Raw genomic sequence first — 19,414 nt, 5'->3', positions numbered from 1 at the left:
AGTTTGTTCGGAGTCCCGGATGAGACCGGGGACATGATGAGGAGTCTCGAAATGGTCGAGAGGTAAAGATCGATATATTGGAAGGCTATATTCGAACATCAGAAAGGTTCTGAGTGATTCGGGTATTTTTCGGAGTACCCGAGAGTTACGGGAATTCGCCGGGAGAAGTATTGGGCCTTATTGGGCCATACGGGAATAGAGGAGGCATGCCAAAGGGAAGGAGGCGCGCACCCCACCCATGGGTCCTAATTGGACTAGGGGAAAGGGGGCGGCGCCCCCCCCCCCCTTGCCCTTTCCTACTCCCTCTCTCTTTCCCTCTTTCTTCTCTCCTACCCCGGAAAGGAAAAGGGGAATCCTACTAGGACTTGGGAGTCCTAGTAGGACTCCCCACACTTGGCACGCCCCCTCTAGGGCCGGCCTCCTCCTCCTCCCTCCTTTATATACGTGGGCAAGGGACACCCCAAAGGCACAACAAAGTTTCTCTTAGCCGTGTGCGGTGCCCCCCTTCACAGTTACACACCTCGGTCATATCGTTGTAGTGCTTAGGCGAAGCCCTGCGCCGGTAACTTCATCATCACCGTCACCACGCCGTCGCGCTGACGGAACTCTCCCTCGGCCTCGACTGGATCAAGAGTACGAGGGACGTCACCGAGTTGAACGTGTGCAGATCGCGGAGGTGCCATGCTTTCGGTACTTGATTGGTTGGATCGCGAAGACGTTCGACTACATCAACCGCGTCACTTGACGCTTCCGCTTACGGTCTACGAGGGTACGTGGACAACACTCTCCCGCTCGTTGCTATGCATCACATAGATCTTGCATGATCGTAGGAATTTTTTTGAAATTACTGCGTTCCCCAACATCATCGTCTGGCCAGACACAAGTGACTTGATCACGGGGATGTCGGGACACGAGAACAAGAAAAGAGAACAAAATCGGTAACGAGAAGACTCACATAGTGACACTAGTAGAAAAAGGGCCTTTAGTCCCGGTTCTGGAACCGGGACTAAAGGGTCGTTACTAAAGCCTCCCCCTTTAGTCTCGGTTCTTACACGAACCGGGACTAAAGGCCCTCCACGTGGCCGCTGCCTGGAGGTCCACCTTTAGTCCCGGTTGGTAACACCGACCGGTACTAAAGGAAATTTTATGATTTTTTTTGAATTTTTTTTTTTGGATTTCAAATTTCTGAATTATTTTAACCTCTAATCTCTAATCACCCCTCATCATTCCAAATCATCTAACTTCCCGGACGGTCACCCATCCTCTCACTACTCCAGCCTGAGCACGCTTAACTTTCGGGTTCTATTCTCCCTCGTTTCCAAGTCTGCACTTGTTGTTTTCCTCACAATAGTAAGATGTCAATCCTATTAACCCTCAGGAATTTAGCTTGAGCATGAAGTCACACATTTCACTGTTTGAGTTTGAAACTATTGTTCTAAAAAACAATAATTATTTAGTAACACTAATATTTCTTGAATAAGTAGTTTGACCATAGTTTGACCACAGTTTGATCACAGTTTGACCAGATTTGACCAAAATTCAAAAAAACTGAAATAATTATTTAGTAACACTAATATTTCTTGAATAATTAGTTTGACCACAGTTTGACCAGATTTGACCAAAATTCAAAAAACTGAAATAATTATTTAGTAACACTAATATTCTTGAATAATTATTTAGTAACACTAATACTTCTTGAATAAGTAGTTTGACCATAGTTTGACCAGATTTAACAAAATTCAAAAAATAGAAATTTGAGCATAACATTTTTCCTTTTAGAATTTGAGGATTCTAAAAATTTGCAAACAGGTCGTAGGCTGTCAAAATCGGATGCGGATTTTCGTGCTGAACATTTTGATATATTATACGTTTTTTCTGACATCGTATGCAAAAGTTATAGCCGTTTTACATTTTCCCTACACTTTTTGCAAAACATGTCCAAATTTAAGTTTTTAAATTTTCCTAACTAGGACATGTAGTAACATAACTACATCTGGAAGGATTTTAATTTTTGAAGTTTTTATCATTTTCTTTTGCTTTTTACAAAACTGAAAAGGCGATCCAAGGGGGGGGGGGTAGAGTTTGAAAATGGGACCTTTAGTACCGGTTCGTGCCATGAACCGGTACTAATGCCTCAAACCCCATTAGTACCGGTTGGTGGCTCGAACCGGGACTAAAGGTCTAACCTTTAGTACCGGTTGGTGCCACGAACCGGTACTAATGGGCATCGCACCCTTTAGTCCCGGTTCGTGGCACCAACCGGGACTAAAGGTCCCATTTGAACCGGGACTAATGCCTGTACGGTGCCCTAGCCGCTCGAACCGGGACTAATGCTCACATTAGTCCCAGTTTGTAATGCAACCGGGATTAATGCTCTTTTCTGGCCAAACCAAAGCCCTGTTTTCTACTAGTGTGACAATGTGTTTGACTCACAGGGATGCCGGTACATCTCATCTCGGGTTTTGTAAAGTATCATGAAGCAAAAGTAAAGTTTGTATTCATACCATTCTTCATAGATGATGGGTTGGTTTTCTTGGTTTAAAATTGGCTTGGCTCCATGAGCATCATCGACAACATCATCGGCTTCTTCAACATTCCCTTCTTTTAAGCCTTTGCAAGCAAGGTCCTTGAACAAGTCTGATCGTACAAGCGCAACTGTCTGCCTAGATCGGGTGATATCCCCCTGCCCCATATGCTTGTCCTGATTTCTAATCTTCATAGTACACAATGGTCTACTATTGCGAAATTTGATGAATCTGGTCTTTGCAAGCTGAAATTTCACGATGTTGACCATCATCAGTGAGAACTATGGTGGCACATAAAGACTAGGTCGACTGCGGTTTTCGGGTTTTTTGGGACATGTTATCTTAGTTGTCTTAGTTGTAATCTAATATTTGTGAAGGGTCGTCACCGTGTTAGTGGTTTAGTTACTCTATTATCCGGCTATCCAATCCTCTTGATATAAATAAGCCACATTTGGTTCAAGCAAACCACATGGCACATGTTGTAAGCTATCTAAAAAACCCAACATATCGAAGCAAAACACATGGTAAAAGCAACATAAGTTAAAGTGAAGAACTAGATATATGGTGGATTGGGGTGGTTGTCAGGTCATAGAATAACCGTTCGTAATATCTAGCACACTTCTAAATCAGTTTAATCGTCAGAATTATCACCATCCTCTTCAAGTTTTACTATCTCGTTGATGTCATTTCCATCCTCTTTTTATGTTCCTCTGTTGTCTTCAAGTCATCTTCGTCCTCTTCAAATTCCATGGACCGCGCACAAACCTTCCTCCATGACTTAGTTTGCAACCATCGCCATTATGAAATATTGTAACCTGGTGGATCATGGATCTACAGTTTTCATATTATCATTTAGTCAGATCAAATGATAGTTCTACCGTGCATATGACCCCTTCAAAAATAGGCGTAATGGCCAAAGGCAAATTGGTTCCTCATGTTTTTCAAGACACTATTGAGAAGCTTAATGGGAACGTAGGAAAGCAAAAATAGTTAAATGTCAATATTCAACATGTGCAACTGCCCCTCGTGAATACTTGTGTCCACGGAAAGAGTTCTTGTGCTCGCGAGCTCAAACGCACCCGCTATGATCGGGAAAATTTAAAAATAGTAAAAAGCGGATGTTTTTTGCAACAAACATTGAAGAAGTGCAAATTTCCATCAAAAAATAAACATTCCAAATATTCCGGCAAAAGAAAAGAAAATTTGATCCTCCATAAAGCGTTCAGGTATGATATTTCATCATGAAATTTATATGCGTGTAGAAATATTGTCAATGCTTGTTGCCAACCAAATTCAGTTTTTTTTTGGTTCGTAAAGGACCATTTGAGGCCGAACAGAAACTCTGCCACAATCTAATGCCTCTTATAATATTCTTGAAATAATATTAGTCGTTTAGACAAGATTGTTTTATATGACACGGAGTTAACAAGAAGAACATAGAACTCTCGAAAACCACCTCTTAGTTTGGTACAGTCCTTATTTAATCATGTTTGGAAATCTTACCACACGTGCCATGTGGTCTACATATAGTCTTTTAGAAAAAGTTATATTTATGGCGGCTGCTACGAATAAGTCGGATGATTTCTTGAGAAAATCATCCGCCTAGCCAGCCGTTGAATCTGCCAGCTTGTAGCCGCTCGATCGCTGCAAGGCCACAGCAGCAGCAACCACGCGATGCTTCAACGCAGCGGTTATGGCACCTCGGCAAAGCTCCAATGCAGCTCTCATGGTGCACCGTGCGGCGGCGATTGCTCCAATGTAGCATCGACGACATCCGGCGAAGCTCCATTGCAACACCGGCGGAGCTCCAGCGCAGCACCGACGGCGCCGGCGAAGCTCCATTGCAGCGCCGGCTATGCTTCCGGCGGATTGCCGTTGCTCCATTGCAACACCGGCGGTGCTACCTGACAGCTTCAAGGCAACATCGCCGGAGTTGCGACACCTCTGTCGAACACTCGCCGCGGTCACCGTCGCAACAACGCGCGACGCTCCATTGCAGCTCACAGAGACGGACATGGCGGGCGGTGGTCGGCGTAGAAGCTTCTCTCGATTTGTGGTCTCCGACGCGGCGGTGCTCCATCACAGCATCGGCTGCCTCCATCGCAGCTCCATCCCGTCTCTCTCCTCACTGTGTTTTTGGGCGGCGGGGCTCGCAGCATCCCTCGAACTCGATGGGGAGGAGGGAGAGGGGGAGAGGAGGAGCAAATCTCCGGCCGGCTCCGCTTCCTCCCAGCGGTCTGCATCAGGGGAGTTACCAGAGGGAAAGAGACGAGGGAGAGAGATGCTCGAGAGGAAGATGACTCGCGTGTGGATGAGGATTGATAGGTGGAGAGGATAAGGCTGGGGATGCGGTGGGCCGGCCTCAGAGAGGGGCACGTGTCAATCGGAGGAGCAGGTTTACGTGAGAGAAATCATCCGACTGATTATAAACGTTTTCCTACATTTATATCATATCTAATAATCCCTCTGTAAAATTTTATAAGACGGTTTAGGTCACTATCTAGGACAACATTAGCCAGTACAATGAAAATATAATTGAGCGCACTGCGAGCAATACAAAATAAAATTACAATGCAAAACAATTTTTTCCTCCGCTTATACTCGTCCGCCAGAGAATGAAAATTTCACTGTACCAACAGCAAAGGAAAATGACACCTGCAAACACCTTCGCTATACCAAGCTTTAAAGACCGCAATAGCCGCTCGCCCCTTGAGACGAGATCTATATGTTGCTGACGAAGCATTGGTTGCAACATCATCCCACTTAGTACATGCTTGCTATCCATCGCCACCGGCCCAGAGGGTTGGAGAAACCAGACCATCCCGTAGAACAACATAGAAGAAGATGTCAAAGTCGTCGCACCAATGATCAGCCAATTGCTCTTCTTGAAGGACACACCAACTGCCAACATTTGAAGAGAACTAACAGATCTGAGGACACAAAGTCTCACAGGCCCTTTGTCACCGCCAGATCGGACGTCTTTGAGGTAAGGAGAGACCTTATTGTTGAAAAAATAGGCAAATTCATGATTAATTCCAGCCAATAATTCATGACTAGGACAGTGATTAGCATGCATGGCTCTACCATACTAGGACAGCCATCAGTATTGCATAAGCAGCATTAACCATAATTAGATAAATGATTAAACCACAATAGACATATTGTTTGTTAGTAGCCATGGTTGTTGCAGAAGCGATGTTGTTGACGGCGACATTGGTGAAGACTGGTCGAAGTAGACGACGTTGGTGAAGGCTAGTTGAAGCAGATGATATTGTAGATGCTAGTACGTCACGCCACCTAACGTGGATGGAAGATGACTCGTGGTAACGAACTTGAGCAGTTGCGCGTAGTGCTTCTCAAAAACCTACTTTGTCCTCTCCTGGTGCAGTATCACAAGGACAAGATGTTCCGGAGACCTGCTTTCCCACTCCTCGGTGTCGTGCCATGATAGCGTTCTCAAAGGATTTGGTTTCCAACTTACAGGTCAAGAAAACAATCAACTTGTCTGCCAAGAAACGACAAAAAGGAAGTTACGCTCATGCAAGGTCATAGACCGGATTTCAAGCGTGCGCTTGTGCTCTTTTCTTTTTCTCCTCATATCAATCACTTGGTGGTGTGGGAAGACTCCACTATTTAACTTGGTCTCCCACCTCCTTCACGAGCAAGGTGCTACTAAAGATCACACCTCCATTTGCCATTTATTCATGGGGTTTTCAGATCTACTTTAGGAATTTCACAAAATATACATGGGTCAAAGCCCACTTATCCAACACTTAATTCAACACGACATCGTCACCGCCAAGTCCTATTTGCCGCTTAAGGCGCCGTTTAAAGGCTTAGGCGTACACAACGCACACCCCTCTTGAACTAACGGGCCGACCCATGTAAACAGTATAGTGGCTGGTTATTTTGGGTTTTGGGAAGAAGCACCCGTCCAGGGTTTTCCATTTTTTCTGCTTATCTTTTATATGTTTGCTTTGGTCATTTTTTCATTGGGGTTTTTTCATTTCATTTCCTTCTATTTTTTATTTTTGGTTTTATTTATTTATTTATTTTTCAAATCTGAGAACATTTTTAATTCCTTAACTTCTTTAAAAAAAGTATGAAAAAATTCAAATTCATGACTCTATTCAAGTTCGTAAAATTTGTAAAAGTATGTGATCATTTTTCAAATCCATGAACTTTTTTCAATTCTTGTGAATTTTTTTCAAATCCGTCAAATTTTTATTCATGATCACGAACTTAAAAAAATCAAATGCATGAACATTTTCAAATTCATGAAAGCTTTTCAACATGCGAATTTTTCAAATTCATGATTTTTTTCGAGCGCGAATTTTTCCTGAAAAGTCAACAAGACAACGGTCAAGGTCAATGTGTCAACGATCTTGTCAATGCTCAAGTTTTTTTTTTGAGTAACTGTCAATGCTTAAGTATACGCCGAACCCGAGCGAGCGCGTTGTGATTTTGGCCGGCCACGCGAGGGGCCGCATGAGCAAAAAAACTTAAGGACAGAGAAAACGAGACCGACAAACAGTTATTTCCCCATCTTGCCGCTAACAAGACCATCGAACAGGGAAGAGAAGGGGACCGATGTGGCGGCGGTGGCTAGGGTTGAGGCTAGAGCCCGGAGTGTGAGTGTCAGAGATTGTTGATATTAGATACAATCCCTTAAAATAAGCGGATCGAGTCACTAAAATTTTCTTGTGAGTCATTGAAACGACTTAACATTAACATATGGCACCACTTTCAGAACTTCCCGTTCCTCCCCTATCCCTTGACAGCTAGGGCAAACTCTCCACTCCAAACTTTGCTGGCAAGGCCATGTATTCGCCTCCCCTTTGTCGCCTCCTTGGGACGGTGAGGTTAGAATTTCTCGTCATGTGGCGAGATTTGGTGTTAGGTGTTTCAGATCTTCAAGGGTTCTATGACGATGACTGCGGCCCCAGGAGGCTGGCCCATAGAGATACGTGCACAAACATTTCTTGGCTGTCATTGACAAGGTCAAGCAGGATCAGATAGGGGAGCCAGCGGCGTCGGCGGCTCGTTCTTGCGGCGGTAGTGGTTGTTCGTTGCTCTTGAAATCTCGATGTGACTGTTATTATGTTTGAGGTACTTTATACATCCGGTGAACTTCGATAATAGATCCAAATATTTTTCATAAAAACAAGTCTTAGGCAAATTTTAGCAATGTGTAAGTTTTTTTATCGTAGCAAAACATGAGTATGTTTAGCTAGATTTATTTATCGCCGGACCAAAGATTAACAACCGAGATACTCTACTGTAAAAAAAGTGAAAATAGCCGAGATCCCTCCACTCGCAGTTAATCAATCCCCTTCCATGCTCGCGCCGCCGCCCGCCGCCCTGCCCCGTCTCCCCCACCCCCCGCGGGCTCGACGACTGCTGCTGCTCGGCGCCCTCGACCGTGACTTGAACCGTGCCGAGACTCCGGTCCTCGGCCACCGCTATTGACCTCGACAGGTTTTTGCCCCCTCCCCTCGCCCCTCGATGCCCGACGCCGATGGACTGGAGGGCGCTCGGCGCATTCGCGAAGCTCTCTCAGTACGAGCCCACCGCGTCCTCCTCGCCGCCCTCCGCCCCAACTGTTGATCTCCCACCACTCCTTAGCTGCTGCTTCCAGTTGATGCGTTGCCTGGATCACACCGACCCTGGCCTGGCGGCCAGATGCGCCAGCCGGCTCCGCACCTTCATCCACAACATATCCTCCCGTGACCCCGACATCTCATGAATTTGTAAATTTACCACCCCCCCTAGTTCTTGGTTTGATGAGGGGTCATATGGCATCAACCGTTTGCTTATACTCTCTCCGTCCCGAATTACTTGTCATAGAAATGGAGTTAATTTATTTTTTGAGGGGAAAAACCAAGTTTTATTCATCATAGACCACAGAATGTGGGATACATCGTTGGTCATGGGAGTGGCCAAACCAAATGTGCCGTCCCGGACCAAGAATAAGAGAATACTTGGCTAGTTTATGAGCCTCAACATTAACCCTATGACTTTCAAAAATAAAATTACAGTTGAAAAAAGTTGCTTGGAGCTTGACTTCCTTAATGATCGCTCCATATCTTCCTGCCGAATCGCTCTTTATATCCATGATCACTTGCTTGCAATCTGAAAAGACCACCAAGTTCTGAATATGCATATCCGCCACAAGTGATAGAGCTTCCCTCACAGCGATGGCTTCAAGTGTTGCTGGATCCTGAACACCTATTATCACCAGAGCTGAACTGCCAACGAAGTTGCCGTTGCCATCTCTACAAACAGCTGAAACAGCTCCACCTCTGCCTTGGCGTGTTGCTGCATCCACATGGATTTTATGAAAGCCCGTAGGTGGTCGCCTGGGTCTCGGCGCTCGTCCCTGCACTGGAGGTTCAGTTAGCCTCGTCTCTTCCTTCCCAGAAATCATTCCGAGTTCTTCAATATACCTATTGACAAAGGAGTATGTAGCGTGAGGGCTTTGAAATATGCCTTCGTGAATAGCCTTCCGACGAGCTGTCCAGATCGCCCATAATGTAACTGAAAGTTTGACAAACATTTCATGTGACAAAAGCTCCATCAATGTGAACAGCCAGTTCTTGGCACTGGGCTCCGTGGTTGATATCAATTGTTGTGCCATCTCATCATCAACCAGGGCCCAGATGCATCGTGACATCGTACAATTGACCAGTGAATGTCTCCATGAATCTGGCGAGCCACAGATACCGCAAGCAGGGGAGTCTGTCATGTGCCTATGAGCTCTCACGTCATTTGTGGGTAGCGATTGCTTGGACAAGCGCCACAAGAACATTCTGACCTTTCCAGGTACCTTGATCTTCCACAGGTTTTTCCATGAATTCTCCTCCGCAGCCGTCCTAGAGGGACCGGCGTTGCCTTCGAGCCACGCCTCTCTCCGCTGTTTAATAGTCACCAACATTCTGTATGCCGACTTCACCGTGAAATTACCCTTCTTTTCAAAGTTCCAACTCCAGAAATCTGGAATGTTTCTTGTACAGAGGGGGATCCCAAGAATGATTGGGACATCCATTGGCATGAACACCTCCTCCACTCGTTCCCTGATCCAGCTAGCAGAAGTAGGGTCGATGAGCTCAGCGACAAAAGTAGGGGGGTTTGGAGACACGCTGCCATAAGGATGTAGCATTTCATCACGAGGGAGCCAATTATCTGTCCAGATGTTTGTTGATTGTCCATTCCCTATACGCTTGATCAGGCCAAGTTTCAGAGTATCCCTTCCCTCTATCACGGCCCTCCAGATCTGGCTCGGGTGTGTACCCAGCTCGGCTTCTAGTATGATGCTGTTAGGGAAGTAAACTCCCTTCAATATTCGGCCACTTAGGGAGTCTGGGTTAAGCAAGAGTCGCCATGCCTGGCGAGCTAACATAGCAAGATTAAACAGCTCAAAATCCTTGAAACCTAACCCACCCATACCTTTGGGTTGCGTCATAGAATTCCATGATACCCAATGCGGTTTGCGCTGGCCATCTTTGCTTCCCCACCAGAACTTTCTGATCAACTTATTCAGATGCTCACATAAACCCCTGGGGAGTTTGAAGCACGACATGGAAAAAACAGGGACTGCTTGAGCAACCGATTTTACTAGCACCTCTTTGCCGGCTGATGACAATGCTTTAGCTATCCAGCCCTGTATTTTGCTCTAGAGACGATCTTTGAGATATTTAAAAGCACCATTTTTTGACCCCCCCCCCAATGTCAGATGGCATACCAAGATACTTCTCATTCAAAGTTTCATTCTGTACATTCAGCAAGTTCTTTATGTCTTGCCTCGTACTATCTGGCACCCCCTTGCTGAAGAAGATAGATGATTTTGCATTATTTACTCGCTGCCCCGACGCTTGACAATATTGGTCCAAAACCAGGTTCACCTCATTAGCTCCCTCACCGTTTGCCTTGAAGAACAGCAGGCTGTCATCAGCGAATAGCAAATGGTTCACCGGTGGGGCTGAGGGTGCCACCTGTAGACCTTGCAAGTTGGATGACTCTCTTCTGGATTTTAATAGGCACGACAGGCCCTCTGCTGCTAGCAAGAACAAATATGGAGAGATTGGGTCCCCTTGTCTTATCCCCCTTGATGGTTCAAACTCTTCAAGTTTCTTACCATTGAACATCACAGAAAATTTAACTGTGGTAACCAGACTCATAACGATGTCCACCCACCTATTGGTGAAGCCAAGTTTAAGCATAATCGCCCTCAGATAGGGCCATTCCAGTCTATCATAGGCTTTCATCATATCAAGCTTCAACGCACATGACTGGTGCTTTTTTGCCTTGTTCCTCTTCATAAAGTGTAGGCACTCGTAGGCAGTGATAATGTTATCAGTTATTAACCTTCCTGGGACAAAAGCTGACTGCTCCTCAGATATGATGTCAGGCAAGACTACTTTCAGACGGTTAGCGATCACCTTAGAAGCAATCTTATAAAGAACATTACACAAGCTTATTGGATGAAACTGTGTGAGTAGCGTAGGGTTTTTTACCTTCGGGGTCAGAACTAAGACTGTCTCATTGATAGACTCAGCCGATTCGTTTCCTTCCACAATTTTCAACACCACATTTGTCACCTCATCCTTGCAAATCTCCCAATGCCTCTGGAAGAAGTGAGCTGGAAAACCATCTGGGCCAGGTGCTTTGGTTGGAAACATCTGGAATAAAGCATTTTTGACCTCCTCCTGACTATAAGGTGCATTTAAGGCCAAGTTCATATCTGGAGTTACCTTACGAGGAACTGTCGCTAGCACCTGTTCCATGTTATGAGTACCTTCTGTAGTGTATAACTCCTTATAAAAAGTTGTGGTTATGGTCTCCATCTCATTAGCGTCCTCGGTTAGTTGCCCATCTGGACGTTGTAATGCTTTTATTTGATTCTTTCTTCTGCGCCTACTAGCTCTTAGATGAAAAAATAGGTGTTTTTGTCCCCATGCACTAGCCAGTCGATTCTCGCCCGTTGGCGCCAAAGAATCTCTTCTCTGTGGAAAAGTTCGACAAGCCTATCAGTCACTTTCACCTCTGCATGGCTCGGACCTGCACGTCCTGGAATCTGGCGCATTAACTCGAGCTGCCGCTTTAACTAATCAATTTCCTGCCTGACGCTGCCAAAATGATTGTGTTCCCAGTTTGTCAAGTCAGCAGCCAACCCATGCAGCTTTGCATGGATTGATTCGACCGAATCTCCCGGGATCTGTGCCCATCCATTCTCCACTACTGCATCTAACGCCAGATCCCTTTCCCAGCACAATTCGTATTTAAAAGGGCGTGGGCCCCTTCTGCATGCATGCACGTCGCGCAGCTGCAGTAGGATGGGACTGTGATCCGACGAAGCCGCGCTCTTGTGCCCAACGTTGGCGTTGGGAAAAGCTGAGATAAATGAAGAATTTGCGACTCCTCTGTCAAGCCATACTCTGGTATAGGTCCCTCCCGCTACCTTTTTTTCAAAAGTCCAACTTGTGCCCGTGTATCCAATGTCAGTTAGCCCGCAGGTGTCAAGAGCGTCCCGGAATAAATCCATCTGGGCCTGACTTCTGTTTCCAACCCCGTCATGTTCATGGGCATAGATGACCTCATTGAAATCACCCAATGCTACCCATGGTAACGTGCTTACTCCTGTAATTCCTCGGAGCATATACCATGTTTTATATCTCTGGTTCACCTGTGCCTCACCATAGACAAAAGTTACTCGTATTTGTGACTCAACAAGATCCTCAACAGAAACATCAATGGGGTACTCAGAGTAACCAAGAACTTCAACTTTTATTGAATCCTTCCAAAAAATTCCTAAACCTCTGCTTCTACCAGAACTGCTAACTGCATAGCTGTTATCAAATCCAAGAGTACCTACCAATCTCTCAACACGAGATCCCTCTATTTGAGTTTCTAAGATACATAATATCACTAGTGCAGAACCGGGCTTTAGCCCCGGTTTGTAAGGGCCTTTAGTGCTGGTTCTGCAACCGGCACTAAAGAGTGGAGACTAAAGCCCCCCCCCTTTACTACCGGTTCGGCATGAACCGGCGCTAAAGTGCCACCACGTGGCACGAGCCAGGCCCGGGTGCTGGTAGACCATTAGTACCGGTTGGTAGCACCAACCGGTACTAAATGTTTGGGGGGGTTTTGGTTTTAATTTTTATTTTTCCATTAATTTTGTGTTTTCCATTTAATTCTTTTTTGTTTGCTGGTATTTTACGATACTACATATTGTACACGTTATGCATATATATAAATAGATTTTCTCGTAGAACCGATCATATATATATATATATATATATATATATATATATATATATATATATATAATCAAATGTCTCACAACCATCATTAATTATTCACACATACACATGTATATATATACAATTTCTCCTACATGTTGCCTTGGTGCCTTCGGAGCACGATGACAAGTGGTTCATGGGGGCGGTAGCGGGTAATAGTATTCTCCTTTGGGATCTATGACCTGGTCGAGCAAAAATCCCACTATTTCCTCTTGAAGTGCTCGTATGCGCTCTGTTGGTAGGAGCTGGTCCCGCACCTCTTTGAACTGTTAAGAAGGAGATCAATATGCATGTGTATTAGTTGTGTGACTAGATATCGACAATCATGTAAGATTTGTGAATAGTGTTCTGGCAAACGTACCCAGTCCTGTCTATCAGATCTGCTCCTTTCGGACGCCATCATGCGAATGTTCTCGCAAACGTATTATGCACACACTTCAGTCCCCGGCGCCTGCTTCAGGGCCTTTACGAGAATAGAATTTAATCAGATAATTATTAATCAAGCATGTTAATTAATTAATGGTATTGAAACAAGAATTAAAGAGATGGTAGCTAGCTAGCTAGTACTACTTAATTACTTACCTTGGGTCGATACCAACATAGCTTTTATCGCCATTTTCCTGGAGTCACCTTGATGTACTTTGCCCAAGCCCTGCCCGCCGGCAAAGAAAATTAATAAAGGGGTTATTAAAAATAGTTTATATCAGGAAATGAAGAACTAAATAGGCCGAGATATAGTTAATAATGATTGAAATAACCTGTCGACTATCCCCTTCACGATGCTGTAGTCACTATCTTTTTTAAGTAGTGGTGAGTCCAGTACTTCAACTTTTCCTTCGTCAACTTTAATGTCTAACAAGATCCAATGGAAGCTACATGCGCATACGTTTGCATGTATAAATTAAGCGGGCATGTGCATAACACTAATCAACTATAACCCTAAACCCTATACACTTATTAACACCTAGCTAGTAAGCAAAAACAGAATTTGTAGTACAAGACAGTGTGACTCACTCGAAGTTGTAAGGAAGTAGTATATCTTCATTGCTATTGAGGCGCTTCAGGAACTCTACCATGTTTTTCTCTACATCTTGTCTACACCATTCCAATTTCCATGTGTATTCATTAACGGTATATGGGTCAATGAACCCAATGCCATAGCGTCCAGCTTTTTGCATTTCATACATCTTCATCCTGCATAATACCACAGAAAAGAATATATAGTGAGGATATATAATTACAGGTAATTAATGATCAATCAATGAGCACTAGAGCTAGCTTGAGACTTAAATTACAGAAAGAAATCACTTACAGACAATAGCAACTGACGATAGATTTGTTGAGTGCATCTTGATTGAATAACTGAGATAGTTCTGAATACTCAACGGACAGAGCTTTCTTATTGAAGTAATGATCTTCCTCGACTTGCACCATGAGGGACTCTCGATTGGAAATCTTGGTAATTTTCATGTACCAATCATGCAATTCATACATTCTCGTTGGGAGGTTCTTGACCTCCTCGGGCTCGACCAAAGGTTGGCCCCGGACATATTTCCGTTTTATTTCCCCCTCTCTAAGCGGAGACATGGGCTCGATATCGAGGAGTTGTCCAACAGTGATGTTGAGCATTTCAGCCTGCATTATATGCTCCTCGGTTATTACCACATCGCCCAGCTCGGGAACGTAAACGGTTTGCCCACAATAATATGGGCGCGCTTACTCTCAAGTGTTGTTGGCACAACAAGCGGGGGGGGGGGGTCGATTGCGCCGCCTGTTCTCCCAGTTGGGGAACGGTTTTCCCGCATTTTTTGACAGCTGCTTGTTGGCTCGAGCTCGAGCTCGCTTCTTTCTGCAGTCGTGCTCGATGTGCCTTCCTGATTTAGCGCTCATAGTCTGAGTCAACAGGCTTGGGAGCTGGTGCTCTAGCCATACGAATGAAGTGGTCAATCTTTTCCTCAGGCACTTTCTCCCTCGGGGGCGTTGCCAGTTTCGGTCGAAAATGAGCGTCCACTTCGGCCCGCACTATTGCATCGTTTTGCTCCTCGGTCATGTCGTAAGGCCTCTGAGGAAGAGGAGCGAGGCTGCTTGGACCATATTTATATCGCTTGTCTCCGCCTGTACTTTTTGTACTACCTCGACTCGTACTGCTACGCACCATAGCTGCGGCGTGTCTCTTCTGCGATTGCTTAGGCGGCGGAGACGGCTGACGTGGCTTAGTTGGAGCAGGAGGAGTGGCCTGACGTTGTGCCGGACTTGAAGCAGGAGGTGTGGCCTGACACAGTGTCGGACTTGAAGCAGGAGGTGTGGCCTGACGCTGTGCCGGACTTGAAGCAGGAGGTGTGGCCTGACACGGTGTCAGACTTGAAACAGGAGGAGTGGCCCGACGCTGCGCCGGACTTGAAGCAGGAGTCTGCTCACGCGTTCGTGGACTTGGAGGAGCGGGAGTCTGCTGACACGGTGGCGGACTTCGAGGAGGAGTCGGCAGACGCGGTGTCGGTGGACTTCGAAAGATGATGCAATCCTTTCTCCATAGGATGATACGATGTATGGCCTCTCCCAGTGTGTGCTCGTCATCACCTCCAGGAATGTCAAGATCTAGCCCCGAATATGGGTCCACCACCTCATCAACCAAGACACGAGCATAGCCCGCTGGAATCGGGGCGCAATGGAAGGTTGCTTCGGGGGTAATTGTAAAAGCAATGGCGTCCGCCACCTTCATGGATATGTTCTTCATTTTGAAGTGTAGCTCACAGTTAGTGTTCTCTATGATGTCATCCACAGGGTATGTATCCAGCAGTGCGTCGCCCGGGGCGGAACCAACGCTGCTTCTCGGCATGGATGGGACGGTGCTATCCAATGCTGGATGATCATCCGCTTGCTGCTGCCGCTGCTGAGACCCCCTTTCCTGGCTAAGTGAGTCGATCTGCTGCTGCTGCTGCCGGAATTTGAGTGCCAAGTCCGCGTGCCTTGCTTCTAGGCCTTGAAGGCGTTCCGCGTCCTGCTTCCTCTGCTCCTCCTCCAGCTTCCCCTTCTTCTCCTCCTCCATCTTCTTTCTTGCACGGGTCCTGTAGTCGTCGTTCCATTCCGAAAAGCCCTCATACCAGGGAATAACGCCCTTGCCTCGTGTTCTTCCCGGGTGTTCAGGATTTCCCAGGGCACGCGTAAGCTCGTCGTTCTCTCTGTTGGGCGTGAACACCCCCTTTCGAGCATCTTCTATTGCGTCAAGTAACTTTTGTTCTGCTCCTTTTAGACTTGCCTTCTTCGAAACCAGGCCTGTCTTCGGGTCCAACGCCCCCCATGCGCATAGAACCAAGTTATGCACCTGGGGGGCCAGCTCCTAGTAACCGGAGTGACCCCTGCATCCTCCATCTCTTGCTCAGACTTATCCCACTTAGGCATTGCCACTGCGTAGCCACCTGGACCCAGCCTATGGAACTGCGTCTTTTTTGCGGCATTGGCCTTGTTTTTTCTCGATCGTTCCTTAGATAATTCTGATTCCTTGAATTTCACGAAAGCGGGCCAGTGTTCTCTTTGCTTCTCCAGTGTTCCCTTGAATTCTGGAGTCTTCCTTTCTGCAGTGAGGTAGTTGGCCCATACAGTTTTCTTGTGGGTGTTGAATGCAATTGCCATCTTGTTAAGAGCAGCGTCCTTGACTTTCTGCACATCTGCATCAGTGAAATAATCTGGTAGGGTGAAATGTTCCATCAGAGATTCCCAAAGCTTTTGTTTTGCTCTGTCGTCGACCCAAGTAACATCTGGGCGTTTAGTTTTTGGCTCTTTCCATTCTTGAATGGAGATCGGGAGTTGTTCCTTCACAAGAACTCCGCACTGACGAACGAACTTGTTCGCAATGTTCTTAGGCGTGAGGGGTTCGCCACTAGCTTTGATGGAATCGATGTTGTACTTTACACCCTCCTTCAACTTTTTGCCCGGGCCGCGCTTTGTCCTGCTATCTGTAGAAGCAGATTTGCTCGATCCGGAGGGCTGAAAGAAGAAAGATCGATTCGTTAATATATCTTCAAATAAAAAAACATGTGATGATCACTAGATGCCTGCTTATATAAATATACCTCGCCGGTAGTCTTTGTTATTTCAAGATCAACATTGTATTCGTCATCATAATCATTGTGTGCGTCATCATAATCATAATCATAGTTCATGACTTCATCAGCTCGGTCGTCGAGATCGAATATCTTATCATCACCCTCCCCGGTATTGTTCAGATATTGGGAGCCGTCATTTGCTTCATTCAGATCATCTGGCCTGCTAGGGCTGCGTATGATCTCGAACAGGGCCTCTTCTCCCTCTCTGCCGGTATTGTCCGCCATAGCTTTTATTTAACTAATACAGAAGAAATATAAAACAATTTAGTATTCAAATTACAATGCATGGATGCAATCAATAAGGAAAACCTGAATCATATAGTACATAATATGCATCGTCTGGAATAATATATAATCTCGAATACATCGTCTCGAATAATATATAATCTCGAATACATCACTGGCTAGGTAGCTAATAAAGATCGAATACTATAGAAGAATCTAGGCCACTCGCGGTTCCTGGGGCGCGGGCGGTGGACACCCAAAGACAAGGAACCATCACAGGATCATATCTCCGGTCATCTGCCCAAAGAACCAGCCAGGTATTGGAGAACCTGACGTCCATAGGAGCCATGTAGCGATGGACGTGCTCGTCCTCCTCCCTGACACGACGACGCACCACCTCCGGCGGGGCCGGCTCCCTCTGCACCGAATGTGGCCCACGCGAACGCCACCAAAGGAGATCAGGGTCGACGACGGGACCCGAGGCCGGGTTCCTCACCAAGCGGCGCGCCCCTCCAGGTAGCACCTCCCAGTGCCAGCCCGGCGGAGCCCAATCCCGGACATGGGTCAGCCGGACGTCGTCGCGAACGGGTCGACGGCGAGGATGCGGGCCGGGCATCGTCGAGAACAAATACTATATGCCCGCAAAAAGTAACATTTTTTAAATGATTGGATTGTGATAACTAAAATTCTATATGCAGATTCTAACAATTTGACATTAATCTAATTCATCTAACTAAAACTATTTCTAAAATTTCTAGCATTTCTATATATATAACTAACATTTCTAATATTTCTATAACTAAAAAACAGAAAAATTGCTAACATTTCTATAAATATTTCTATAACTTAAAAACAGAAAAATTTATAACATTTCTATATAACTAACATTTCTAATATTTTTATAACTAAAAAACAGAAAAATTTCTAACATTTCTATAAATATTTCGATAACTAAAAAACAGAAAAATTTATATAACTAAAAAACTAAAAAAAATGTGTGTGTGTGTGGACATGGCGGCCGGGGCAGGAGCTCACCGGCGAGGCGAGGCGACGGGGGGCGGCGACGGGCGGCGACGACGGGGATGGGGACGGGGCGGTGACGACGGGGACGGGGACGGGCCGGGTGGGGATGACGGGACGACGGGGCGCGGCGCGGCGACGACGGGGACGGGGACGGGGCGGCGACGGGGACGGCCAGGGCGGCGACGACAGGGACGGGGCGGCGACGGGGGCGTCGACGAGGGGTGGCGATGGGGGCGACGACGGGGGGCGGCGGGCGACGGGGAAGAGGAGAAGAAGCAGATGAGAAACTGAATTTTTTGAAGTGTTTTCTTATATAGGATGGGCCTTTAGTACCGGTTGGAGCGACCAACCGGTACTAAAGGTCAATTTTGGCCAGGCCAAGCGGCGGGAAGCGCCCACCTTTAGTACCGGGTGGTGGCTTCAATCGGTACTAAAGACCCTCCCTTTAATACCGGTTTGAGCCACCACCCGGCACTAAAGGTGGTGCGCTGGCGCAGGTGCGGTGCGTCATGTTTAGTCCCACCTCGCTAGCCAAGGGGCGTCCGCACTGGTTTATAAGCCCCAGTGCGGTAGCTCTCTCGAGCTCCTCTCCAAAGCAGGCGTACTGGGCCTAAATGTTCTATGCTGCCTGTGGGCCTACTGGGCCTGCATCCTGGCCCAACAACAGGTTGAGTTTCTAGTCGTATGCAGGCCGCTGTGGCGCAGTAGGCGGGCTTTTTTATTTTCTTAATTTTTTTTGCTTTATTTATTTTTGCTTTGTTTATTTTTGAGTTGTTTTTTGCTGTATTTAGAGTTTCTTTGTGAATATTTTTGCTTTAGGTACAAAAACTTACAAACTTTCTATTAGTGCCGGTAGTTTACAAATTTGAATAGTTTATATTTTGAATTATTTGAAATTTGTGTGAATCACTAGTTTGTGAATAACTTAACTTTGAAAATAGATTTTCAGTGATTCTTTTTTCTTATGTTTAATATTAGTGTGTTTTATCATTATATTCAATTTGGTAATGCTTAGGTTATTTAAAAAATGAAATGCCTTTGTAACGGATGAGTTTTCGTCCGAAACCCTGATACTTCGAAAGAGATTGTCCATTTTATACACGAAGTGCATCCAGTTTTTGCGGTAACCCTCTCTACTTTTTTGCACATGCTATGTGGGTGAAATTATGATACCATGCCAACTTTCAACCTTTTCTGAGTTCATTTGAAATGCTTTTCAATTTCAGTGTCATTTAGCTGA

General features: G+C 45.8%; 1 protein-coding gene across 1 annotated transcript; it reads right to left on the bottom strand.

Annotated features, from left to right (window-relative positions):
- Positions 1 to 8,412: 8,412 nt before the first annotated feature.
- Positions 8,413 to 11,308, bottom strand: LOC109738522 (uncharacterized). The gene is made up of 3 exons (XM_020297614.1): positions 11,039 to 11,308; positions 10,267 to 10,975; positions 8,413 to 9,917 (listed from the first exon to the last, which is right to left on the bottom strand). Exons 1-3 carry the CDS (start codon positions 11,306 to 11,308, stop codon positions 8,413 to 8,415), a joined length of 2,484 nt encoding a protein of 827 aa, XP_020153203.1.
- Between the last annotated feature and the right edge of the window lie 8,106 nt (positions 11,309 to 19,414).

This window comes from Aegilops tauschii, chromosome 1 (genome assembly GCF_002575655.3).
Source record: "Aegilops tauschii subsp. strangulata cultivar AL8/78 chromosome 1, Aet v6.0, whole genome shotgun sequence".
Lineage (NCBI taxonomy): Eukaryota > Viridiplantae > Streptophyta > Magnoliopsida > Poales > Poaceae > Aegilops > Aegilops tauschii.
This window is presented reverse-complemented; position numbering and strand designations above follow the sequence as displayed.